The sequence below is a fragment of the Melopsittacus undulatus genome, chromosome 7 (assembly GCF_012275295.1).
Source record: "Melopsittacus undulatus isolate bMelUnd1 chromosome 7, bMelUnd1.mat.Z, whole genome shotgun sequence".
NCBI lineage: Eukaryota > Metazoa > Chordata > Aves > Psittaciformes > Psittaculidae > Melopsittacus > Melopsittacus undulatus.
This window is the reverse complement of record NC_047533.1, coordinates 56,514,974-56,542,917: the sequence shown is the minus strand read 5'-3', so window position 1 is coordinate 56,542,917 and position 27,944 is coordinate 56,514,974. Positions and strand designations below refer to the sequence as shown.

Genomic DNA, 27,944 nt, shown 5'->3' with positions numbered 1-27,944 from the left:
ACTTTGCTGAAAAAGCAGGAAAACTGCAGCAGGGAAGGTTATTTCTGTAGAAAAAATAAATAACTTTCTTGGAAAATGACATTCAGTTTATATGTCACATACATGCAACTTCATTGTATTTAGGAAAGCACATGACACTGCTGAGCTGGAATGATGCACAGCTAAATTCCCTCTCAGTGCTGTGTAAAGGGCTGGTGCAGGGTCTGGTACAAAAGGACCCTTTTCTGGATCTGGAAAGGGTATGCCAGGAGGAAAAATACAAAAAGCAAAAAGTTAAGTGAACAATTTGCAAAGTAAGTTGGATAGATGGGATCTGATGGAGACCTGCAATAAATTACGCCCTACTAGTCACAGATTAGCTCATCAATCAGCCACATTATTTCAGATGGAGCTACTGAGATTTAAATGAACTGAATATTTGCAGTGCAAATCCTGTGGGTTGTACCAGTATAAATATAATCAATAGCAGGCTTTTTCTCCAGGACATAAAAGGAAAAAGAACTATTTTCATTATCCATATTATAAGTTTATTTTGACAATCATTAAGGCTACTCACATAAAGAACTGCTCATCAGTCTAATGAGACAGCTACATTACACTGTGGCTTTTAATTGATTTGCTTCCTGCTGCCTTCATTACATAGCACTAATGGAAATTTGACTTTCACAAGATGCGTTTGCCTTTTCCACCCCAAAAGGCACCTTGCTGTTACCTATCCCCAGATCCCACAGCACTAGACAAAGGAATGTTTTTCAAACACTGGCTTTGGGTGTTCAGAAGGTCTGATAGTAAACGTGAGCTGTACTTTCTAGCATCACAATAGAGGTTTTTGTATACAAGGGCATTAACACAGCATTTCTGAAAACTTCCTAGGAGCAAGATGTAGGCATTACTTCTCATACCTCGGCAGAGGCATCCAAAGCAAAGAGTAAATGTGGGTTTGGTCCTTATGGCTGGTGGAGATGGAGTAAGGGTTTCAAGCAGGTATTCTGGACTGACAAATCCATACCAGAAAAATGTAAAGTTGTTATGCGCTGACTGGGCAAAATTAATAGCACCTTGGGCCACACAGCAAATACAGAGGACAGAACAAAATGTCTTGCTAGAGAGATCTGTTGGAAATGTACAGGTGTGGATAGCTGGGCACACATAAGGCCTGTTCAAATGTTCATTCTCCATGGAGCTTAGAGCAGGGGCAGATGTGGACTAACTAAATAGCAGAACAAAAAAATCTTCTGTGAATTACCAGCAAACCCAGAATTTAAAACAAACAAATCACAAAAAAATCCTCTCCAAAACCCCAAACCAAACAAAAAAAACCCTCTCAGTTGTATGTCTTACTACTACTGAGACTCAAAAACACATACGTGTGTGTTTGATCTTTACTCACTGTGGCCATTATGAAAATGCATCTTTTCTTCTTCTGGATCTTGTTTAGCCTTGCTATAACCACATCTCCTGGAAACAAAACAAAACAAAACAAACAAACAGAAGAGTGTTTTTGTCTCTTGTATGGCAGAACCCTGCTCTTTACTTCAAATCACAGGAAGCACAAAAACTCAGAACAGCAATGAACCCAACCTCTCTGTCAGCTGTATTGCTGCTGTCCCAGTTTTAGCTCATCAACTACTTGCAATTTCCCTAACGGGATTTAGGGCCCAAGGCCCACTGATTTTCAATTGGACTTGCGTTTCCAAATCCCACAGATGATTCTGAATAACTTCACTCTACTATACACCTAATTCAATTATTATTAAGAAGACAAGAAGGCAAGGACAGGAAGGACATTGGAAGGGGAATGGGATGAAATATCAGAATCACAGAAGCAAGATCTACTGGACCACAGAGCTTTTTGCAGGCACCGTGTTTTATGCATTGCATGCTCCCCTCCATCCACTGGCCATTTGCATAGAAATTTAAATTTTGGTACTTTAGAAAAAAGCCCTGTGTAAATACTATACATGTAAAACCTTAAACACATGCAAAATTATGGCTTACAAAGCAAAGAAACCCCAACCAGTGCCTCAGTGCCTTCAAGGGTTTTCTACATATTTCTGGCTATGAAGGGGTTTTCTGCATGTCTCCTGTCTATGCAGGGAAGCTACCATTCATGCAATCCCCTTTGCCCAGCACCACTAAAGATGAAAAAGACATGCAGTCACTGCCTGATTGATTGCTCTCATATTAGCACCAGGCAGTTGCAAGGATGCTGCTGAATCCTAGCCATAGAGGTGCAACCACAGCCATATGAGACTCGTATCTTCCCCAGGGTATCTTCCTCATATGAGCCTTTGGCTGCTCTTCCCTGACTTGTCCTTCACTCTTCTCATTGGTTCTCTAGGCAATGTTATTGCATTAGCATTAACTGAATGTTTTGGTGGCATTTCTGAGATCTGCTTCACTTAAAACTACCATGTAAGAAGCCACAGAGTAACTGCATAGGCAAAAACTGCTATATACTCACATATATATGCACATTTAAGAATATGGAATGTGGTATGTATGATGCACATACATGCACATATGATGCCAGTCTTCCAAGGACTTGATGTGATAACTGGATACGGGAACTGGACTGACCTTGAAGCAAACTGCATGAACACGAGACAGAGGGGTATTGCCTGGTAGAATGGAAAACCTGGAATAGACACCTACAACCCGTCTAGCACACAGTGGGATTGCTAGCTGGCACACCTCAAAGAAAGCCCCAGACTACCAAGAAACCACTTAAAGCTGAGAGACGCTGAGTCTTTTCCATTGCCCATAATTTTTGAGATAGGGGGATGCAAGCACTCTAGCTTCACTCACAGCAAGGAGGAGCATACGATTAGCAGAAACAAAACTGCAATTAGGAATAGGCAGTAATAGGCATCTGCATGAAACATGCCCTCAGCATGAAGTCCTATTACAAGGAACTGCTGTCTGCTTGGATACATGGGGCCAAGCATTCTTTCGGCTATAGGATTTTGGCACTGGATCTGTGAAATTATCACAATTACAACAAAAGCCTCAACACTGTGGGACGCATGCGCCGCTGCTGGGCTGGCCCCAACAGAGCTGGGCAGACAGAGGAGAAAAGCAATATAAGCTCCTTGGGTTAGTCCAGGGAAGGGGAGCAGGCACTTAAGACTTACCTTGGGGAGAAAGGGACACCTATGCCAAGGGGAGAGGAGGAAAAGAAAAGTCTGCAAAGGTTGTACAAATGCAGGGGAATGGATTGACACAAGGTGCAGAAGACAAGGAGGGAGGCTGACAGGCAGTCCTGGGGTACAGGCAGAGAGACATACAGGTTGCACTTGATAAACAGCCAGGCTATCTATCCATGCAGGGCATGATTTCAGAAGCAGAGAACACCACCCTCTGAATGTAAAACCTATGAGAGCGGCAATGAGGCTCAGTTATTTGCATGTCAGTGCTCATTGCCTTGCTCTAGCAGTGGCAGTGCCATTTCCCCAAGGTGGGGTCCTGCCTAATTAACTCAAAATCTAAGCATTAGGTGTACACATTGATCCTGGGAGGAAGGCTCATTTAAAAGCATGTTTTCGTATTCACAAGCCTTGGGTGAAAAGGGGTTCTTCTTCATCATACTGCTTCTCCTTAAAGTGTATAAACTAGAGTGTTATTATAAATTCTCGCTTCTGACAGCCCAAGATTTTTCTGTTGCAAGTTGCCAAAAGTTAAAGCCATTTTCCACAAAAGTACTTTTCTGGATTGAGGCATATAACACAAGTGTTTCAATTCATCCTTCTACCAAATGCAGATATACAAGACTGCTTCTGTTTGTTTTTTCAGAGCAAATGCCCTTATCACTTCCTCAGGTGTGGAGTACTTAACCTATAAATAAGCTTTCTAACATTATCCTTTTTACTATCCTCATCTACTGGTTCTTTGACCATGAAGAGAGAGGAGAGAGAAATGGGGAATGTGCCATTGCTATCATTCAGTGATCCAAGCACAAGCATGCCTTGATGCACAATGGTCCATGTTTTACTGCCCAGGGACACACTCAATGAGCCAGTGTGAGTCAATTGTCTCTGGTTGTCCCTCTTTCTCAAGCTAGGTAACACATACAGCAGCGCATCACATTAGCATATGAAATAAGGCTCTGGGACCCCCAGAGTATCATTCAAAAAAAGCTCTGACAAGACACACTGAAGTGAAATGGCAGTAAGTGGACTGCCAACAGCAAGCAACAGTTGGGTGTCACTAACAGCTTGCTGCAAAACCTGGCTGTTGCAATCACTTGTGCCCTTTACATACTCACTTCCTTAAACTACCCAGAGAAACAAGCCATTTACACATTGACTTGGGCTATACTGCACTTCTTCCCTTCTTGACCTTCAGATGCTTTAAATAACACACACAACTATTTTTTTTTCCTCTCCTCCCCAACTAAATACCATGAAAATTTGCTGTTTCAGGTTAACAGTCCTGGTTCACTATGTAAATCTTACTGGCAGATAAAAGTATCTAAATATTGTGGCTTTGCAATGTATTTTGAGGAAAAATGACTTTGCAATGTATTTTGAGGAAAGAAAAAACATCCACTTGTTTATGAAATAATCCATTTCTGCATGTGCATTGCTCTTCATATTTATCGGAAATGCTGCAAGTCAATAGCCTCCTGATGGAAGACTCATTCTCTAGTTTATTGTTATTGTACAAGCCATAGATTTCCTATATCTTTTCTATATCACGTACAGCAAAAGCATAAAGATCCTGACACTTGCTTCATTTCCCACTGAGCTGGAGACACTCAGACAAAGAGTTAATGCAATTCAGCAGCACACCTGAATCTCAGCTCATTTGCTGCTGTTGTGGATTTGTCCCAGTTTCTCTATCTAGAAAGCAGATGTCTTCATTGCACAGCTCTGTGTTTTTCAATAAAAGTATCAGAGGGAAAGAAAGTGAGACTTTAAATATTCTTAAGGCATCATGTCTTATTTAAAAACGACTTGCAGATTGGCAGGCAGCTCATAAAATATTTATGGAGCAGATTATAAAAGTGAAATTGTAAAATGATCCCTATATAGGTTTATAAAATATAAAACAGACAGGTAGAAAGATGAAGAATCCAGCTGGGAAACCAGTGCCCACTTCCTTGAATGGCAGAAGCCAACTCACGGAGAAAAATCCTTCAAGAAATCAGGCAGGAAGATGTTTTTTCTCCCTGGACTGATGAAGGTACTCTGTGTCTGACCTCATGCTTTGGGGTGCCCTTACTGGGTGGAGCGTGATCCCTCAGCCACCCAAGGCATTCCCAAAAAACCACAGAATACCCAAGGGAAGCAGTTTCCTCTTCTTAGCTGGGACTACCACAATGGTCACAACCCACACAGGACACAGTCAGAGAACTCTGGAGTTGGGCCTTGGCCATCCAAGCCCTAGCAAGTGATGTGGGAGAGTCTTTATATACTTCTTTTATAGGCATAGGCCAAAGCATTTCAGCACACAGCCAAGCTGTTATTGGAAATGCACAGGAGACTGCACTTCATCCCCAATGAAGAAAGGGACCTCACCTTGCTAGATGCAGTCAGTACCATTGAACGGCTTGTGTCCTGAAGCAGTATGCAATCTCCCATCCCCGTCCTGCAGAGAATCATTCATGTATTTAATCTCTTAAATATGAGATAAATGAACTCTGTGCATTTCTCTGAAACAGAGACAAAATGCCAGTTGCTTTTCAGGGGCCAGACCTTCACTCAGAAGCACATTTTTTACAATAAATCAACTTTGAGGAATGCATCAAACCCATCTTGAGCTGTCATTTTACTGGAGGTTTACTGGAGATCTGCAGGATTGCTGTTTACAAGGGGTTAATGCTCATTTCGTGCCATTGATTCCAAGATGTTAAAGTAATAAGGCTGCATACGTGTTGCACGGCAGGACCATGTTCCACCCAGAGGAACAAACAAAAATGGATCTGTCCATCTGGCCAAGATCCTGTCGCCTCAGCTCTGGGTCTGGAGACAATAACTTGTTCAGCAAATAGCTTTAGCCTGGATAAACAACACTGATACTGAGAGACAGAGGCAAAATGTTGGTCTATGTTCAGCATTCAACTTTTCTGCTTGCAGTTCAGTATTCAATATTGCAAAACCAGGGAATACTGAAGGGACTGGTGTAAAATTAACAGCTTTTATACTGGAAGTTGTTTCTCATTTTTCTGTTCACTTTCATCCTGCATTTTTAAATGTCTATAAGGAGTTACTTCCATCATGCTGGACCAGCCTTTCACCTGGAGTAACTTGGAGCAACCCATGCAGGCTGGGAATATGACTCATTCAACTCCTTTATCTACTCTCAAAGTCCTATAATTTGGAGAATGGGATCAAAAAAGCAGTAAAAGGTCTTGAGGTGACAAGCTTAGACATTCATCTCAGTTCAAAGATACACTATACAACTGGCCTGAGGTAGGGTCCCTTCAAAACCACTGCAGGCCCACTGGCCTTCGCAGCAGCTTTCCCCAGCCACTGCTGTCCCCCTCTACACAATACTATCCTGCATTGACCTCTGATTAACTTGGATGCCTTACAGAGGAAGTTTCACAGTTCCAGCAGTGGTATTTTTAGCCTTTAGTCTTTCCCTGCCTTCACACTGAACCACTCCTCACCTTCCTAAACCACCATCAGAACAATTGAAAATAAACAAGATACCATTTCCCCTTCTTGCAGGAAGCTCCCTCTTAAGTGATCTCCATAAATCTCACTAAAGAGGTTGTTGTGCCTTCTCACAGCACAGCTAACGTCATCTGTGCCTTGTAGTCACTTTTCCCATTTTCCTCTCTCAGCCTGCTGCCACATTAGTTTCTGCAGCTTAGGAGGAAACTTGTAAAGAGTTTTCCAGGTCAGACAACTTTCTCTTTGTAGCCGTTCAGTCCATTGCTGGTCTAAGAAGTATTTTCCATTGCTGCCACTCTCTGGTTGGGCGTCTTGCTGAGCACATTTGAAGCATGACTTCCACTGAGGGACTGCTTGTGCACTAGTGGCACAGGCACAATAGACAATAGAAGTACTGGGAGGTTTTCTTGTAGCACAATCGTTGCTTGCAGGAATGACCACACGTACCAGAAGACTAGTTTGCAGCCTAACACTTTGAGCTGAGCCTCCTTGCTTGTTAACGCTGCTCTTAAGCACTCAAAAGTCATCAAAAAAAAAACCCCAACAATTTAAAAATGCTCAAACAGGCAGGAAAAAAAACAAACCCAAACTCCTCCTCTTTTAGGCCTTTGAGATTTGCGTTTGCAAACTCCTGCCTGGTTCAGGCCTCTGATGGAGCCAAAATACAGCATTAGAGAACCCAAATGTCCTATCACTAAAGCACCAAGGTCTTCCCTCATGACTGCTGTGCCCCACAGCCAGGGAGGTACACCATCACCCAGCTCCCACCATATAAAGCCTCAGCATCCCTCAGAAAACACAGTAGAAGATTTTCACACCTCTCACCCAGCTATGCTGCAAACCCTTCCCAGTTTAACAACACATATGGGAAGTCTTAACGCTTTTGTATTCTCAAGCAGCTATCTGATGGGGATGGTGATTGCATGAGTCTCCTTAAGGCTGAAGAAGATCTTTGCCTGCACATATTACAGCTCATTGAAAGACCTAAAATATATTCCTTTCAGGAAGCAACCCAACTCATGTCCAGTCAAACCAACAGAAGTTAACATTACTCTTCTTTTGATTAGTTAGAAAAGAGGGGAAAGTACAAGAGAGCAGGATCTGGTGAGGCAGCTCAGATGGTGGCAGAACGGGGCAGCATGCAGCACAGATACGCAGCTCTCAATGCTCACAGGGATATGTCCAATACTACTGAAGCATATCATTGGCAAACAGCATCATGTCATTGCCATGTAGGCCATACATCGACACGTGTGTCGATGACAAGCTGTTTATTTCACTGACATGCATGTTACATGCCACTAAATACCTTTCCACTCCCACCTGCCTCCCACCTCCTTTCTGAGGGCACGTTACCTCCCCCAGCCCCTTTTGGTGACAAGAAGCAGAAGAATGTGTCCAGCTTATGTGATGTTTTATTATGACACATGACATTGCTGGTGCAGTGTCTGGATCAAGCACAGCATAACACATTAGTTTGGTGGGTTTTCTCCCCTTGAGACCCCTGCTCTTGCTGGAGACACACTCTGCTTCAGGTCATGCTACGTCCAGTTGTTGAGATAGACAAACTGGGTGCAGAGATCAGAAGAGAAAGCGATTTCCAGGCCAGTACAAGAAAGGCACGGAAAGGCAGACCATGCACAGAAAACATGGAGGGAGGACACGAAATAGGAGCCAGCATGGGTGGGAACACTGACCATGTTAGGTTTGGATAGGCAACAGCACGCAGAGAAGAAGCCCACCCACAGCCATGATCGCAGCAACTGAAAAGCAAACAAAAAGGCCCAGGATAAGGAATAATCCCACTGCCCTGGCAAGGTGAAGTACATTTTGTAACATTTCTATATGAACTTCTTCCATCTTATTGCAATTATTATTTGGACCTTGACACCCTGGGCTGCAAGAATTTCATGGCATGTGCTACTGATGGGGAAAAATGCCTTGGGGAGAGTGCATAGATCCTGGTCCTGCAGAGCAATTAACCACGTGCTTCCTGTACTTGAGTACAACTGTTAGGATTAATGGGGCCACCCATGTGCTTAAACTTTAGCATCTGCCTTGGAGCAGGCAAAGGGACTTTTTCCACAGGTGTGTGTGTGTGTGGTATAGTACAGTTTCCTTTAACAAAAAAAGCATTGGATGAATGCAAGCCCTGCTTTTGCAGATCCTTATGCATGTACTCAACTACACAGCTTTTCCTGGATCTCCTTGTATCAGTGACACTTTTTGCATGTGTATTATATACCTGAAGAAGCGGGACAAATTGTGTGTGAGCATTCAGTCTAAATAAACTCAAAATACGGTGAGTAGAAAGGTACTGCGTGCATCCACAGGCTTGATTTGAAGACTACTGAGCCCTTACTCTAGCCCAGTAAGAGTGTGAGTTCATCTGGCATCAGTCCACAACCCCAGGTTGGCTTCACCTCAGTAACTGACCTTTATCCTTGTCACAGAACTTGGCATGGACAATTTTTAAGTTACCAAGTCTATTAAGGTAATTCATCCTGAAAAAGAGCACACTGCAGAAAAAACAACAGGAAGAACTTCAGTACAACATACAAGCAGCAGCCCAATGGTGCAGATATACTCTGGTTGGAGTCAGCTGAAGATCTCACTCATCACTTCTCAAATCATCATAACATTTCATTCTTGAAAAAAAACATTGTGCCCATCAGATCTTTATAAAGTGTAACTTGCAATGCCAGAACACGTTAAAATAGCCTATTTAGACAAAATTAACATTCTGCGATTGCACTGCCTTGAATTATGTTTCAAAATAACTTCAGGCATGCGATGGTTTACAGAATTACATACTCGATTATGTGCTTACTTAAATTAGAACTGGTGCAGAATGTCTCTCTAAGCTCCTTTTGCACCAGCAAAACAACGTGCTAATTTTCTAAGCAACATGCCAATATTTTTTTACTGTAATTTTGTATTTTCATAATGCCCTAGCTTGTGCAGTCATACTAATATGGGACCAGCTCAGCTTTCACAAACCTCTCCATTAATTCAAGTTAATACCAGAGATCCAAAATTCAAAAGCACACAAAGGGAACTCAACCATTATATATTTGGAGTCAATTTTGCCATTTTCTGGGTTTGACCTTGCAGGATTTGAGCACAGGGAACTGGCAGTCTCCAGAAGATCACTATGGCTCTGGCAACTGAGCTTACATTTTAGCTAGGAGGCCTTTTCCCCAAGCATTTTCTAATGGTTGCTGTCACCAGACCTTGCCACACTACCCAGCAAGAAAAGTCAAGGGTTTTGAAACCATAGTTCAATTAACCTGAAAAGCAACCACCCTGTTAAAATGAAAAGAGCTCACTGGTTTTCTACACAAACAAAACTCTTTGAGCACCTCATCAGTAACTGGGCTGGTCTGAGACAAAATCAGTTTTCTGCACGAAATGCAAAGCACTTCAGATATCACTTGCTCCCTTTATGGGGCAGAAAAAAATGATCAAGTGTAAGGGAAGTACGTCAAAGACAACCTCATGCCTGCACAGCCATTGCATAATGCTGTGTACTTAGGGTGAAAATACTCTGAGGTGTAACATTAGGGGAAATCTAAAGCTGTTAGAAACAAACTAAACTGAATCAGCAGACAACAAAATTCACTTTCCAATCCCAGAAGCACTTGGCTAAGTAAGTGAATGGACTACTTGGCTGGCACAGTTAAGACAAAGGAAGATTTATTACTGCCTGTGTTAAAAGGATGGCTTGATTTGGCAGACAAATGTCAGAATATAAAAATCCTGAGGCAAACAAAACTGGTTATTAAACTGCAGCAAACCTGCTGTACCCTCATGGCCACCATATCTGATGCTGATGGCTCCTGGTAGGGACAGAGGTTCCCAGTCTTCTCGCTCCATGCAGGTCTTGGTTTAGAAACTAAGAAGATGAGAGCAAATGCTTTCCCAGATGAGATAAAATGCTGTGGCAGGATAAGAGATTGCTGCTTAATGAAATACACCCAGACCTTTCTAGGGTTTTAAGATCTTTGGCCAGCAAGCTGACCTGTATTGGGGAGCAGTGAGAGTTGAACCAAGCACTACATACATCGAAATTATCAACAGAGTCTTCTCCAGCATCATCGAATTGACCAGCAGACTACAAGGAGAGTTTATGGGGACTGCCTCTGGCCCCAGTGGGTGGTCAGGAGCCCCTCCAATCTGCTGCAGGTTAAGAGATGACTTGTCCAGGTAACATGCACCAGTTAAGGTTATTGAGAAAACATCTACAGTGTTAAATCGCCTTTGCTAGGAAAGAATGAGGTGCTGAGGTGGCAGTGTCTCCAAAAGCCAAGCTGGCTTGAAACGAAATGCGACTCCTGCTTTGAGCCCTGGCTTCAAGGAAAGGGCTGCAAGGTGGGCAAAGACAAATGTAGAGGAGCCTGGAGCTGCAGCTGCACCTTCTGAACCTCTGTGGCCAGCTGGTACTGCTCCACTTTTTAGCTAGATGAACTCTACCTCTTCCAGCTATCTCATGCACACAAAGCTGATACAGTTCTAGCAAAGGTGACCCCCACAATGCCTATGTGGTTTGCAAGCCCAGCTGTCCAGAGGGCAAACTTTAATAAACCTGTGCTAGGAGGACTTATCAACACCCTTGGCATCATTTCAAACCCTGGGCTACATCCTTTGTTAATGAAATGTATATATCTGATGAGCACCAACAACTGTGCCTGCAATCAATGTAATTAATTTACCCCAAGTCTGCAGATGACCCAGACAGCATTTGGAATTAAACTACATTTCTAGTGGCTAGATAGATCTCAGAGAGGCTATGCCTTATGTAGCTGTGGCTTTTAAGAGTTATAAGTTGAAGACTCAGAGTCACGATAAATGAAATCCTTGTTTGTTGCATTTAATAAGCTGCTCTAATGGGATGTTCTTCAGAGGCTTGTAATTAGAGACTAAAATACTTGAGGATGCCTGGAAAGATTTCTAATCCTTCATACAGCCTTAAGCAATGCAATGATTGCTTCCTGCATCTCCAGGTCAGGAGGCCAGCACTACACCTAGCACTTTGTGAGTCAACATGCTTACTTCAAACATCAGAGCAGCAACATTACACTCTGTGAGATGGCAGAAATATATTTCTACTTTGCCCAGAATTATACAAATGTTTAAGAAGTCATCGCATTGTCCTGCTGAGCTATACCTAGTTCACATGTTAAAGCATGCCTCCGCACTGTTGAAGAATAACTGCCCAAGCAGATGATATCTATGCAAATACTATGTGGAAGGAAATGCACTTAGAAAGACCTCTGACATTATGTACACAAGGGGCTTTCACCAGTGCTCAGCAGGAACCTAGAGCTGCTTGCTGCCACTGAAGTGAGGCTCCATTTTCAGCTTGAAGGGCCACCCAGTTCCCTTCTTAATGTGGAAACAAGATTTACACAATGCCATCAAATGAATCATCTGAATGAAGGTGAGGAGCTTTCATCACTGACTGCTGCATTGACCCATATTTCCCCTGTTCAGAAAAAGCTTATGCCACCTGCTTGTCTGTTCATGACGATCCTGCTCCATGCCCTTGGCTGCTGCCAGAATAACTCAGAAATGATCCTTTCAAGGGCAATGCCTCTTGGGCTTACAGACTTGTTCAACTCTCACCTGTCTGGGCCAAAGTCATCTGAAGGCAGATTAGTCTAAGTTCTTAAACCCTCCTTGAAACTGCAGCAGCTCACACTGGCTTATGGAACCTGGTGTGTTTGCACAGATGTACTAAGCCAAAAAGTGCTTAGAATAATAAGAAAAAAGGTACTGGAGGAGCCAAATTTGCCAAGACAATCTAGGCAAGGTGCTGAGATGGGAAATACAGGCAGCAGATTTCCATACCAGCCCTTGGAGGGCATCACCCTGTGCAGAAGGGTGCACTGGAGCACTTTTTTTTGTTGGTGAAGGATCCTTTATACCAATGGTGCTAACACTCATCCCTGGGAAAACATACTGCCAAAAGAGCAACGAGACTGCTAATGTGGCAGGGGTAGTAAAACCTTGACCCAAACAGAAGCAGGACCAGAACCTCCTGCTCTTGGTGGATGGGAATTTTGACTTGGCAGAGCAATAGCTTCTCTAATAAAATCCTCTTGTCAGGTGAATCACGGGGAATATTTGGCAGTAGGCAGCATTATAAAGTGGCTATAAATCACAGGAGACAATGTCCTGTAGGAAGAAGGAAGAGCAGGGAAGAATGTAGATAAAAATCCTTTAAAAAGTCACAACTAACAAAAACTGTGACTCATGCTGGAAAAATTCTCTATGAGAAACATTATCTACAAACTGTCTCCTGTTTCCTATGGAAATATCAAAAAACCAAACTATTTTAAGCATTGACATATCTTGGAAAATAGGATGGGGGCAGGTTGTGGAAAAATTCATCCATTTTGACCTTCCACATCACAGAGGGTTGCAAACTCTGGCTCAGGACCTAGGATATAAGCCATAATCCTTTCATCCTCTCTACTCCCTGAAAGTCACTTTTAACAAGATGCACATATTTGTGTCCAGAAAGTAGCCCTTTGCCACCACAGGGGCTGATATTTAAAAGTCTAAATCAGATAAGGTCAAGGATGGATACTCCGGTGCAGAAGTCTCTAATTGCCAATACCCAGATGGCAAGATTTGTCTTTGCTTTGTCTTTTGAAGGCTGGTTCCTCGCCAGAAAGAGACCTTCTGTATATGCACAACACAGGGTGAGGGGCAGGTTTTTTGTTGCTTCAAATCTGTTTTTTTCTTAGGTTCTGTGAAAATCTCCCTCTAGTTCGTTGGAAGATCACTCGAGATGGAAAGGTCATCTATAATGGCTGTAAATGCAGATGCACAGTACACTTAGTTATTTTGAGTAGCTTTTCCAAACATGCACAAGCATTGACCTAATAGCATCCACATTTTACTCTGTCAAAGCCCATGCCTTTGTTTAGTGGTACAAAGTTCAAATGCTTAGAGGACCAGTAGTCTCTTAACACTCACCCTAATACCCTGTCAGTTTTGTAAAGAGGGTTTGGTTTGAAGGACAAAGAAGGTAAACTGTTTTAGAGCAGTGGGTCTCCTTCCCACGCTGATGCAAACCTGGCTTCCTACTTCAGTTTGTAGGAAGAAAGGGGCTGATGCGACAATGACAACTGTGGCACTTTATTGTTCCTTGCAAGATGGAGAGCAAAGATCTTTGTGACTGGAATTGTCCGATACAGACTGTAAAACAGAAGTCTGTAATGATTTTAGACAAATATATACTTCAATCAGGAGCAATGATATCAAGCGGCATCTAATTCAAGCATTGTTAGGAAAGCAGAATTTATAGCCTTGCTCTATCTGTAAAATGCATCGCACTTTTGAGAACACATAATTCTAACAAAACAAAGATAATAACAACTTTGTGTTCTTTAATTCAATGCTTGTAGCTGGTTTAATAATAGATTTTCAACCCACTTCTCTTTTTTTTTTTTGCTGAGACAACTACAGTCTGATTTACTGAATCTTTTTGATTTGTAATCCTGATCGTTATATTATTAATATGCCCTTGATGCAAAGACCAGGATAACTTAAAAAAGTGATCAGCTATTTTTCTTGGCATTTATGACCTTGGTCAGAGGATGCATTATTTACAAGAAGAGTTTTCTGGAACATCTGCAAGTAAATCAGCTCTGAAACACTGCTTAATTGTTTAGGGCAAAGCACACTTAGTTTTCACATTCCCAGGAACCCCCAGCTACAGACAGAGTGTGTTTCCACAGATGGACACTGGCATGTGGAAATGCCACTGTGACTACCGTTCAGCTGACCTTTGGTTTAGGGCCAGCTGCCAAGGGGAAATGCCAAGTTGTTACTTACATTTGCTCAAAAGAAGAGAGGAAACTGTAGAGATACTTGAAAGCAAAAAAAGGGGAAGAGGTGTAAAAACTTCTGCCTCTGGGAACCTAGCACAAAATAAAAACCCTGCAGAGCCCAGCAAACTCCTGAGCCCTACAGCTGGGAAGATATTTTGCAAGATGCCGAGAACTGAAAGACATCCGTTCTCGTTGCAGGACTGGTTTCAAGCCCCTGCTCACTTCAGCCTAACATTTGGGAGGACAGGTGCAAAGAGATGCCATACAGAATCTAGGGAGGAATACCCTAATTTTGAGGTGTCCAGGGCCTCCCAAGCATAAAGACAGCAACAAGGAACCTGTTGGCATGAGCTGGCCAGGCTATGGCCCCAGTGTTGCAGAGCAAGACGGTTTTTCTCCTCAGTTTTGCTACGAGACTGTACCTGCTTTTCTATGTTAGCAGGAAAGACAGAGCTAGGGCTTTGCACAGCTTCCTAGGCATAGAAAGCAGTGGTGGCTCTAGCTGCACCGATTCCTGGAGTTGAAACTGTCTGGTTTTATAAAAGCAAGTATAGGAAAGAACAGGAAAGGAAATTTAGCTCTCTGGAACTAGGCACTGGAACAACATAACCACTCCAAAGATACAGGGAAGTGTCTTCCAGAAACAGGTTAATAGTTTCAGAAAGGGATTAGCCAGTGACTTGGAATGTGTTTATCATCCCCGCAGAGTCACAGCAGGAGAGTGACCATTCACTCCATGAATTGTCTCAAAATCACATCCAAGGCAAAGCGGCGTGAGTGACTCGCTTCCAAACAGGAGCAATTTTTTTGTTTTGCTTTGTTTAATTTCAAATTGGCTGTCAGCTTTCTGGCTTCTAGGGTTTATTTTTGTGGTCTCACTAGTCACTCCACGCATTAGACAAGCTTTAAAATTCATGGGAACTCAAGCCAATTCTCTAATGATGGACCAAACCTTGACACTGGAAACTTCTAACCTACCTCCAGCTGAGGGATGAGGCTCTTCCCAGTTTAGGGGAAGGGCTGAAAAGAAAAAAATAGATCAAGAGCTCAGCTCCCTCTGCCTGCACCTTCCCATATGTCCAGTGTGGTACCATGGAGAAGCTCCATGGGGTCCATGGAGAGATGTGTGAGTACCAGGTAAGTGGATTAAGGCAGCAGCAGAGGCAGTGGTAAAACTCTAGCCAGAGAAGACAAGGGCTTCTACAAGCATGTCAAGAGATAAAGAGCCAAGAGGAATCACATCCTGGAAAGCCCATCACAGCAAAGAACAGAAAGAGATAACTAACAAGAGTTGATGACAAATGACTTAGGCTTTGAAACTCTTTGTTCAGACCAGAGAGGGTAGCAGCAAAAAGGAGATCTGCAAGGGCATGTCTTCCCCTTTGGGTCCCAAGCACTTGTCAGTGACTGAGGGAAGAGCATGAACTGCTAGTTGCCATGCAGTTCCTTATGGCCACAGAGGGATACATGTCCCTCCACCTGTGATTCACCCCCTTGGACTCTTCCTTGCAGAGGTGCCAGATTACATCTGTAGCTTCCCTATGGCCATGTATGCATCCTCCTATTTGCATTGATACAGGCATACATTCAGGCTGGGGAGTCCAAAGTCCACATCCCCTGGCTCTGTTTAAGGAGGGATTTGACTCAAAACATCCAGCACTTAAGGAGAGACTTAAACTCTCTCCTACAGCATTCAGAGCCCAGACTTTCTGGCTACAGCTTTCCTGTAGCCCCTGGTATGAATGGTCTATAGTCATTTACACCCCTCATGCCACTGCATGTTTCTTGTGCAGACAGAAGTATTTACTTTTCCATTTTTAAGCCCAACAAGTCACTCACAGCAGACAACAAGAGCTCAAACAGCTGAGCTGGAAGAGACTGTCAGTCTCTGACCTTGAGTGGAGATGAGTCTGGCAGCACACTTACCTTTCAAGACAGGAAATAACTCTGTCCTTCCATGAATGCCTTATGCCTGGGGACACTGCTGTTCAGCCTGGCTGGATTTCACTGTGCTGCACTCACAGACTGATACCCTACTTCCTCTGGGAAATAGGACCCTCAGCCAGTATGTTCAGTATCAGTGCAGTTCCTCTGTATCTTGCAACTACTCTTCACACTTAAAACATCCTGTAATTTACAGCCACCATGATGGAGCTGAGCTAAAGATGGATCTGTTTCATGAAAGCAACAGTGGGCTGATGGATACCTTAGAAGCATAAATGTTTACTTTGCAGTGAAAATAAGCTCAGCCTTATGAATAGATGAACTTCGTATTGTTTTACATTGCACCGGTTTACTACTGCCATTAAAAAATTACTAATACACAAGTAGTATATGAAAAAAGTGTCTTGTGTGCTGGCTGCTACACAAATTTAGTGCTACAGTGCAAACTGATCCCTATATAAGCCAGATTTTCCCCAAATACCATTACCCCTTGTTCACCAACAAGTTCATCAACTTCCATTAGAGTTGTCAAAGATGGTATAGCCCAGACTTTCATTACTTGCCTATGTTTAAGCACATGAGAAGTCAATAGGATTGCTTTATGGATTTAAGCAGAGGGTCTCCCTCCATGGATGGGAGCTCTCTGTGCAATCTACCAGCACTGGGGAACACATTAGTGTCCTACGTATGAAAAATGAAATGCAGACCTGACCAAAACTTGGGGCATCTGGCCATTCAGCTGGGTTTCTTCTCTTTTTCTCTGCAAGTGTTTTCCTGAAGTCAAGTTTTCTCTGTTAGCTGAGTGTAAACATATGAGCTTCAGGATATTTTACCTGTAATAACATGTCCTGCTTGTTTTTAAAGGAATGTGAAAACACTCCAGTGAGAATCAAGTTGATTAGGCCCAGTATATCGAGAGATGAAAAATCATTGGGAAGTGAACCACATTTGTGAGCAAGCCTTTGCCATTCCTGCCTTTCCAAACAGATCAATCAGCCCACCCTCGTGCTGTGCTACAACGCTACTGCTTGACAGCTTCATGCACACACACTGCTTTTACCTAAAGTGCACTAACCAGCTGGTCAGATAAAACTTATAACAAAAGTTGGAGAAGTATAAATACACAGTTTCTTCTCTTACCTTCCACTGAGAAGAAAACCGATAACAACAGCCAGCAGAATAACTCCCACTGTTACAGACACAACAATTATAGGAATCTGGCTCTGGTCGTTGGATGCAGCTACTGCTGAGATGAGAAACAGAAAATGGAGATTAAGGTTAAAATGGTATTTGGCACTCACATAAGTCTTTCTAGTGAGACTGCCAGCAAGGTTTCAAGTCTTACCAGTTCACTACTTCTTTTACAGTTTGTGTTTTCCCCCCTAACTGGCTGTTTCTAGTTTGGAAACGAAATGGGTAGAAAGAAACCAAACACACATGCAAAACCAAGCCAAAACCCCAACAAAATTGCATTTTGTCATTGAATTCAGAAACAAAATGTGTTGCAGAACTCATCCTTTGAGTTTACAAACTCAAGTTTGTCTTCCTGTGTTAGCTTCATTAGAAATCACAGAGGTAAAGGATCAGATTCCCTTTTGCAGAGAGAACATTTATGGGATGCTATTGTTAAGAGACATATGCCTTACTCACGCTTCAGGAAGCTATAAACAATTACAACCTCTTTGTGGCATCTGTATCACACAGCCAGAAGGTACACTCCATAATACAGGAATTTACTAAGACACATGTAGAGGTTGGTCTTTTTATCAGCTAAGGGAGGCAGAATTCCCCCACCCATGCCTCATAGAGAGCTTTCATGCCAAAAGGCAGAAGACAAGTCCTGTGGTAAATATACCAGCAGAAAGCTCAGGAAAGCTGTTTAAGACCCGGATTTTGTCACAGATTAAGTAAAAGCAGGTGAGCAAGCTCCTGCAGCCTGTAAAATAGAAATGCTAACATTGCTTGTATCTCATTTATCTCCTTTGCACTGCAGAGCAAGGAACCCACATGCCCCAAAGGGTCCCCACACAGAAACTGAAGTCACCTCACCCTGCTCTTTCATTGCCAGCTTATTTAGCTGCATATATTAACCACTCCAGGGTACAAATCTGACTTCCTCCCTGTAAAACTAGCTCTCTGGCATAGGTGCTGCTGCTGTGTGGGGAAAAAACTCATTATAGCTCTACCCTTGTGCCAACCCTGGATGACGTTTCATCCACCCCAGGGGAGCAGCAGGTGAGCAGCAGGAATCTATTGCACATTGAAGAAGCCTTTAACTAAATGACTGAAGTAAAAAGGGGTCCTTAGCACAGGATTAACTTTATGGAGGCTATAAAATAACTGAATGTAGTGCCACATTATTTCTTAAGAGAAAGATGAAAAGGTATGGCATTAAACGTTGATCTGCAACGGGTTTCAAGCAGTTCTTCATACAGGAGCTCTCCAGCACTCAGTGATGAGCAGTGTGGACCTGCTATGGCAGTGTAAATGATTTCAGAAGGATTGGCCATGATACATTAAATATTTAATGTTAACTGCTCCAAACTCATGCCATCATCCAGAGATTTTACTAGCCTCATGAATTTATTGAGGCTCCTTAAGATGAAGTTTTATTGCTTTCTTGACAAAATAATTAAAAAGAAAAACATTTAAAGGAGAACATTAAGCTGTGACTGGTGGTTTTTTGCACAGCTCTAGGTATGGAGAAAAGAGATAAATCTTGCTGTGATCTATGGCAGCTAAAAAGCACAAATTAATAAGCTAAGCTGGGACCTCGCCTCCTTTTAAGGCTGGAGGGAAACTGCAGCTCAACTGCAGGGAATCTACCCCTCCTCAACCTGATGACATGTTCCCAATATTGCCCAGAAGACCAGCTAGATTAGTTCACCAATCCAGCAAAAAATCATCTTTTGGCCAGGTTAGTTTTATCAGGGCTAGATGAGTTTTGTGGGATTTGAAAAGGAGGGCAGCAGTAAGTGGATACACTCAGCAACAGCTTCCACCTAAATAAAAAGTAAAAATTGAAGTTGGGGCTGCATTGCGGTGCTTTGCAGAATTGCACGTAATGGCAGCAGTATGTAACAAAAAAAAAAACCAGAATCTGGAAAAAGAGAAAAGTCCAAAACAAGTTATTGCTTCCCCCCACTGCATTTGTCAGGCTGTTGTTTCATATTTCCTCTAAGTGTATTAAAAATAACTTTGCAGAAACCTTGCAAACTGGAAACAAAAGCTGTTGCTTGGTCCAAATGATTTTGGAACCTGTTTTTGCATCCCACAACAGTCACTGAAAGGTTTCCATTTGTACTTGAATCAAAATAATTTGCTTTGGCTCTAAAATGAGGTTCAGATCTGAGCTCTGAGGTAGCAGTGAGATTTCAGTCTGTGCTTGCTTTCAGAGTCCTTGGGATGTGCAGGAAAGCAGTGGGACTCTGGTCATGCACTCCCACTACTGATACTGACTTTAGATTGGACATTGGAGAAAAAAAAATAAAAAATTGCTCCTTTAAAACATTTTACGTGTCAAATGGAGCTGCATCATGCATTATACTGAGGTTTACATTGTATTTTAATTCTACCAAGTATTTAAACATCTGGTTAAGTCCTGCTTCAGCCAGAGCTCAAGTCCAATAGAGGAAGAGTTCCCATATCCCATGCAGTAGGTATTCCTCTGACTACACCAGCAGCTCCTTAGTATTAGAGAATTACCTACTCCTCTATCTTTAAAATGCTAAAAAGATGGGGGTGCAGGTGTGACTAAATGATGGGGGTTTGGGTGTTTAAAGATATTAACATGTGATGTCCTCAAAACATCCTCATTAACACAGATACTTACAAGATGGGCTTTATGAAAGTGCAATTATTTTTGGACCAGGATTGTAAGCACTGACAGCACTGGATGAAATGTGCATTTATTTAATATATTATATTAATAGTCTGGAACACTATTACTCAAATGGCTCTATACCAGAAACTTTCCAACTGCTAGCAAAATTCTCCTTGGTACAGTACAGAATAATTTTTGGCATAACATGATTTTATTGCTATTTATAAGGCACAATTAATGGTTAATAAAATAAAAAATACATTAAATGGACCATTCCTACTGCATTAATGTTTTCATCGTGATGCAATTTGCACTGTATTAGTTCAATCACTGGCTCCACAGCTACATCTGCACATGTATAATGACTCCTTTAAAATCTATTACAGCTTCAAAGGTAACATGCATTGAAAAAACAATTTGGCATCCTATTCTCAAAGATGATGAATTTTAAATGAACTGGAATAACAGTAATCAAGCTATTGACAAATTTAAATTTCCAAGGGAAAACATAAAAAAATAGGCTTTTTCCCACAGGAATGAACCACATATTCCCACTCTTTTCTGAGGGAGAAAATTATTTTGACACCTCTGCAAAAAAACTGGTAACTGGGCCAAAAAGAGTTTCCCCACAGCTGTGCCTGAACACAGGAAAAAGAGCAGCTGAGCCTCCATGTGCCTCAGAATGTGCTCCAGAATCCAGACCTGGATGATCAGATTTATTTAAATAAAAGAATTTTCAGCTAAAAATATAAAAATCAAACCCCACAAATTTCTAACAGGCCAATTCAAAGTCCTTTGCCTGCAGTATGTGTTTTTCCTGTTTCTGATCACAAGTCAAATGCCTCGAGACTGTGGCACTGGCAACAAACAGAAACCATCTTTCAACTGGACAGAAACTTATCACCAAAGGACACCAATGCTGGTTCAGTTCTTCCCCTTGCAGAAAGACACCATTTCAGGTTTTTTTCTCCAGATACAGATATTTAAGAGATCTCAGCACACTCCACAGATCTCCATTAAGAGGTGTGGAGGAGCAGGTCCCATCCCTATGTCCTTCGTGAGAGGACCCTTGTCCTCTTGCATCAGCTCTCATAAATGCAGAATTTTTCTAAGCAGAATGTGCTATGAATTTCTGGAACCTGAACACCTATTGACTTCACCCCTGCCTCACTATGCAAGTTGAGGAGGCAAGGACAGATACGCCTGTCTAGTGCATGTTCATAATGTGCATGATGTTTCTAAAGTCAAGGGATGAGGCCAGGACAAGAAACAGCTCTCTGCAAAAGTATTGATCCCTTGACTCATTTCTGGTAACTGTTTCAGAGACATGGGTTGACAGTAATTAAAAGGACTTACACACTGGGCTGGTTTCAAACTCAAATCTTCGGCTGAAGCCACCGTAGCCAGCAGCTGTCCGGGCTCGGATCTGGAAGATGTACACTGACCCTGGTTTCAAGCCATCTGCTGTAATCGTCGTCAGTTTGGATTTGATGATGGTGTAACTCGTCTCTTCGTCCTTTTCCCAGCCCCACCCAAAAAACCATAAAGTTCAAACACACAAATAGTATCTCTCAGAGAAAATAGATTCTTAACAACCCCCACAGCAATGTTACAAAGGATGACCAAAATATGCATTTTTGAGAGGATAGCTCTTCCTCCACCCCAAAGGCCCTTTCTGCAGTACAAAATGTGAGATATGACTTCCTCCTTTTTAATCAATGGCTATAGAACTAAACAAAGCAGAAGGACTTTCAATCCACAAATAACAATAATGGGGACCAAACCAGCACCTGCAGTAGGAGCAGTTTTCTATTCCTTGAGATGAACATGTCCCAGGGTAACGGAAAAGTTCATCCTACAAAATCAGTCTCAAGGCATGGGGAAGAGGAAAAAAGTCCCATTGCCTTAGAGAGAGATTTTAATTTGTAGCAAAATGACTTCCCAGTAATGTAATTAGACTTAAAAAGAGAACAATATATTATACATTTTACAAGTTTATGCTGGCATTTCTAGAACTATGAATTAGACTTTGGGAAGGGAATAATAAACCAAAACTCCAGGAAAATATCTAATTTTGCATTGTTCTTCTGAAGCAACAAACTTGAAGAAAAATTGCTGAAATAAATCTTCATTTACATCAGTTCCTAATGTGAATGTGTTTCAGTTCTCTGATTAAAATTTCAATCAAATGCTTGGTAATTACTCTTAGAGTTATTTACTGTAACACATAATCTAGACAAGAGCTCATAAATTCACGTCTACAAACTTGGAAACTGCTTTTTATTCACCATATCCTCTCAGATCCAAATTATTCTGAAGTAAACAGGAGGTCTTAGTAATTCCCTACCAAGATTTCCACATAGCTCTGAATTGATTTTATTTTTTCCTTTTGAATTTAATAGACAACTTTCCATAGACAATAATATGCCTGGGTAAGGCCCTGGGAATTTCCAAATGTAGGATTATAGATTGTTTCATTAAAGCCTGTAGCTACACAAGACTGATTTGTAGAAATGTGTACATGTGTGTATGTCTATGTATATATATATGTCTTTTTTTTTCTTGTTAAGGAGTGAGTTCTCTTAAAGGAATGTGATCTGACAAAACTTAATTTTCCAAAACACTTAATATAGATCACTCTAATCCCTTGGAAATGAATGCTGCAAATTTACCCTTATAAACAGCTGAAAACCAAGAGGTTATAAAAGACAGTAGCAACAGAAAAAGAAGAATTAAGGATGACATCCCAAATCTAACTCAATGACTGGTTAAAAAGTAATAAGTGAATATTAGGTCACATCTTTGCTTGTATGTCAGCCCAATTAAGTTTTCAATACACTGTTGGCTTCTGCAAACACTTAAGCACTTGAGCATTCCTACAGAAAACATTAAGCTTTGCTATCAGTCTGAGAGAAATAAATCAAGACAGCATAAACTCAGACTGGCTGTAGCTACCTCCCAGTGAAAGACTTGCACTTGAAGAACTATTTACTGAAGATATTTCAGACTGGTTGTGAGCCACAAATACATTTTAAGCCCCTCTTCCCCCAGTTTGTTTGAGAACAAAGTCAAATGACCAAATATATGCATTTTTTTTTTTTTGTTCTTTAATTATTTGGCCATTATCAAGGTTTCTAGAGGCTAATCTTCCCAGGCCACTCCACGGGAAGGATTCGATACACCACAATGGTTGTTCATACAAGTTATTAAAAGAATCAGTAATGGATTATTTCCAGCAATAGCATATCCTGATTCTTGCTTTGTGCTTCAGTCTTTTTGAAAACCTCAGCCTTATTTAAGTGGCTCACACATTTTGTGCACTTGCCCAAGATCCCTCAGCTGCAAAAATAATGTTGATTTTATCCTGATGCAGAAGACTTCTGAAATTCTTTCCCTGCTTGAGAGGGTCCTTCCTATGATCACAGCAAGGAGAGAGGAGTACTGACCCAGTCCTCACACGTTAAGCCGTTTCACCTGGATCACAGACAGAACTAATGGAAGATCTTCCTTAAAATAGAAATTCAATCACTCCCCTCTGTCACTAAGTGAATTGTGACTCAATTTAATTGTTTTCCTCTTGTTTTCAAGGAGAAGGTCTGGCTGTTCCAAAATTAAAAAGAACACCTTACAATCCCAGCTAAGGCAAGATACTGCTATTCAGTCACCTTTTGCAAACCTGATTTTTGGAAAGCGAATATTTCAAAGATGCAACACTCCATCACTCAAAAGATGTTACTTAGAAAAAGTGCATTTGTTACTGTTTGCATTTAATCTCCATTAATTTTGTAGGAGCAAGTCACCATGTGAACTGAAGGGAGCAAGTCACCATTTGAACTGAAGACTTGGAGAGGCACATTTTGTAGGAAGAGAGTATTTCCCATTAAACCAAGAACAAGATCTGGAAAGCCTGGCAAGCTTTTAAACCAGGATACCCTTCTTCATGTCAGAGCAGACACAATCTCTCCACAAAACCTCCTTCTTACACTGTGGGTGTAAAATGAAGTGAGAAATTGAAACAGTAAAGGCAAGGATAGCCTGATGATTCTGGGAGGAGACAGACACTCAGTTCCCAACCTCTCCTATTTTTAACAAATGACCAGGCTCTATCTTAATGTGATAAGGCTGGTGAGGAATCTGACATGCAGATTTAATGTATTTGATCAACAGAAGTGACACACTAATGGAAAACAACACACTCATTTCAAGTCTTCCTAATCATTTACTGCAAAATCAATCTAACATTGATTTATGCATAAAATTACTCCATTCCCTTCCATGACTCAAATAATTATCATTAAAATAAGAGGACAGTAAAGAGAAGGTACTTGGGATGCTCAGCAATCAGTCCGTCACACCTTTTCAAAATATTTGATTTCATATTCCAGGATGATGCCGTTGGGTCGATCTGGCTCCTGCCAGGAAAGGGAGATGCTATTTTTAGTTATCTTCCCTTTTTTCACACTACTGACTGGAGAAGGTGCTGCAAGACATTAGAAAAACAGAACAGACAACATACATGGTTAGTAAAATGGTCTACCCCTGCTGAAGTCAAACTCATCAGTGTATCCTTAACTGCAAGGCAATCCTCAGCTACTGCAGATCAGCAGGGTTTGTTTTCACCTTGGTAGTATTTACCCATTTTTAACAACTGGACGTGCACAGATTTTCAGCAGCTGAGGATCTTACCAGCATCATCCACCCAACAAAAGTAATATGAACTACCATCAGCAGCTTACATATCAACATTGTCTTCTCAAGCATTTTCAAACACATAAACTTCACCCCTTGCCTTTTCAAATGTGGCAGGGGGCTACATTATCAGAATTACGTTGGTTATACATTGCTTTCTTCCACCTGCTTTGAAGGTATGTATTTTTCAGAAGACTTTAGATTAAATGGGCTCTTGACTATTCTTTTTTGGGGGCTTGTACAGTAGTAGAAGTCTAGGCATCTTTCAGACCCCTCCTTCCAGATGGAAGGAACAGGGTAGAAAGGCCATTACAATTTTTATAATTCAATTGCTCTCAATAAATATCACTGGAGTATTATAGCTCACATAGTGATGCTAATTCCTTGCAAATGCCAACTGTAAAGATTTTAATGGCAATCATGGTCTGGAATTTCGCAGCACGCTTGGGGAAGCAGCAGCATGAAAGCAGATATACCAGCTCTGCTTATTATTTTAAGACTCAGCCCTGAAAGGTTATCTGCCCTTTGCAGCACACATGTGCATCAGACACAGGCTTGATCCTTTGTTTTCAGTCCACTATCTGCAGGGAGTTTTCAAGTTATGGTCATTGTCACCCCTGCCAGCTCCCTAGCAAAAGCTGCTATGGTCAATGCAACCCTAAAGCCCCAGGTATTTCGTACCAGAGATTAGGAAACAACATGGAATGAAAAGGGGATTGAAGAATTTCATAGTCTGTAATTCACAGGGCCAAGATCAGCTTCTCCAGATTTAAAAACAGACAATGCCTGGCTGAGGGACTTTGACTCACCCTCCTGACAGGCTAGCTCTTTGCAAGGATACTAAATGCAAAGAGCAGTAGCAAATGACCACATTTTATCTTCTAAAATGTATTTGGAACTTAAAGAAAAGAAAAATTCAAAAAGGACTTCTCCTATATGCGGGATTAACTAATTATCATTATAATAATTTAAAAAAAAAAGTTATCATGTAAAATAAACCCAACAAATTAATTTTGCCAGGTTTGATCTTCCACTGAAAAGAGTAAGTGAAGAGCTCCAGTCAATTATTCCCGGAACAAAGGCTAGCAGCAAGTATTCTCTTATAGCAAGCTCCTGCATCACAGTCTCTTTTCAGCCTCAGGTTTTCTCCCTCCTGTTTGCTAATCTCTCCCCTACTTGGCTCTTGGGAGGATCCTGAAAGGTACTGGCTATTTCCATACCATTTTTTGCTGGAGAGCTAGCATCAAGCTGCACAAATAATGCTCACTTTTTAGCTTGGTGCATCCTACACCAAGCTCATAACTGCTCCACTGAGCAAGTAAAAACTACCTTGATTTGAATTATAATCATGTTATATATGTAGGCATTGCATGATGATCACCAGCAATTTTTCATCTGCAAAAGTCACCTTACCCTTGTCCGATGTCCTCCACAAATTCTGGGGCTATGTGAAGGCAAATAATCTAGATTCAAACTCCTAATCTGGTATAGGACTTCCCATTAAGTCATCCAGATGCCTAAATATGTTATGAATGCATGTGTACAGCAAGCTGAGTTGTGTATGCGAGGTATATGGTCCATGCACATGCATTTAGTCAGATGTGTTAGCCTAGAAGACATAGCAAGCAGTGAACTCTGTTAAAATAGCATGAACTTCCCTTCTAATGCAAAGGGAGCTAACATGGTTTTCAGAGGCATCAGAAAACAAGTCTCACCACAAGGGGTGGTGATGCCAAATAACAGGCAATTCTAAAACCTGAGGTAAGTAGACCATGTTGATCACTTATTATCATGAGCCACTTGAGTGACGTATGTAGGGGATGGAGACACCAAAGTACTCAGAAGAAGGGACCCATGACCCTCTGGAACCACTCCCTGCAACGTCTATCCCTTGCTTGCAGAGCTGGCAGCAGAGGTCTGGAAGGCTGGAAAAACACAGAGCTGAGCACTGAACCTTTTCAAATTCCTAATAGCAAAAGCAAACTTGATGAGTGCAGCAAGGGGAGACCTCAGCTCTTCTGGTATTGAACACCTCTCAGGAAGGTGAAAACCATGCAATTCTCAGTCTCAAGGTTGCCTGACCAAATGATAAACTTTTCATCCACATTACTGAGGTTTCCTGAAGTGCTTACAGGACTGAGGCTCACAGGTCCTTTAAAAACAACAGAATGATGCAAGTGCTCCTCAACAATGCTGCAAAATCTTTCCCTGGGAGGTTCAGAGGCGTTAGCTCTCCTTCAAATGCATCAGCATGGTACAGCACAAGATGCACCACCAGCCATCCAAAAGCACCCATCAAACCCCCTACTCCCATAAACCACAGCATCCTCTTTAAAAAGCAGTGTGTGAAAAGCCTGGCTAGTTAACAGCTTCATGGACTTAAATCTCCTGCTGTGCAAGCCTCTAACATGTTCAATCATGGTTTTGCAGAATGCTCTGCACTACCAGGAAAAGGAGGGAAGATAAGAAAATAAGTAACCCAACCCTCAAAGTAAATTAGAAAAGGAGTAACTGTATCCTTTTTGAATCTCCTTCAAAAGAAGCGTTGAAATGTAACTGTGAGATAAAGGCCAATTAAGTCAATTCAATAAATCCCAGCGGTGCTGGGATGATACGGGAACTACTCTGCATCCTCCTTGCATGGAGATTACGATACTCTGAACTGACGGAAGGAAGGTATAAGTATTTTAGAATTTTCTTTGTCAAACAAAATGTAATCCAATCCAGGCAAGCGGACAAAGACTGCAATCATTCCATCTTAAAAGCCTGCAACTGGATACTGTGCTATATGATCTCAGGAAAACAAAAGGATTACTTGAAACTTGCTTTTCAAAGGTCACTGCTTCTGCAAGGGCAGCATCCTCTTAATAGAAAGTAACCAAGTCATGGAGTATTTCCATTTGGAGTAAAACATGTAAAAGATAAATTCACTTAAGAGTCACGATACATAAGAAACATGAGAGATTTATGTAAGCAGGCAGAATTCTTGTTCAAATCCCTGCCTTGACACTACAAAGGCTGGATGTA

The 27,944-nt window shown here is 41.7% G+C and overlaps 1 protein-coding gene across 11 annotated transcripts in view; it reads right to left on the bottom strand.

Annotated features, from left to right (window-relative positions):
• The window catches only part of EPHA5 (EPH receptor A5), a 177,572-nt gene that overhangs the window by 26,313 nt on the left and 123,315 nt on the right, over positions 1-27,944 (bottom strand). For 2 of the 11 annotated variants that reach the window (XM_031048506.2, XM_034064704.1), the window contains exons 5-9: positions 24,584-24,708; positions 21,585-21,744; positions 17,546-17,651; positions 8,318-8,383; positions 1,391-1,458 (exon numbers count right to left, since the gene is read on the bottom strand). In XM_031048506.2, coding sequence (XP_030904366.2) covers positions 1,391-1,458; positions 8,318-8,383; positions 17,546-17,651; positions 21,585-21,744; positions 24,584-24,708 — 525 coding nt within the window. Of the gene's footprint in view, positions 1-1,390; positions 1,506-8,317; positions 8,384-15,340; positions 15,347-15,413; positions 15,431-16,167; positions 16,181-16,307; positions 16,316-16,778; positions 16,821-17,545; positions 17,652-18,328; positions 18,358-21,584; positions 21,745-24,583; positions 24,709-27,944 lie in introns of all 11 variants that reach the window. The other 9 variants (XM_034064708.1, XM_034064706.1, XM_034064705.1 and 6 more) reach the window with 8 other exon arrangements.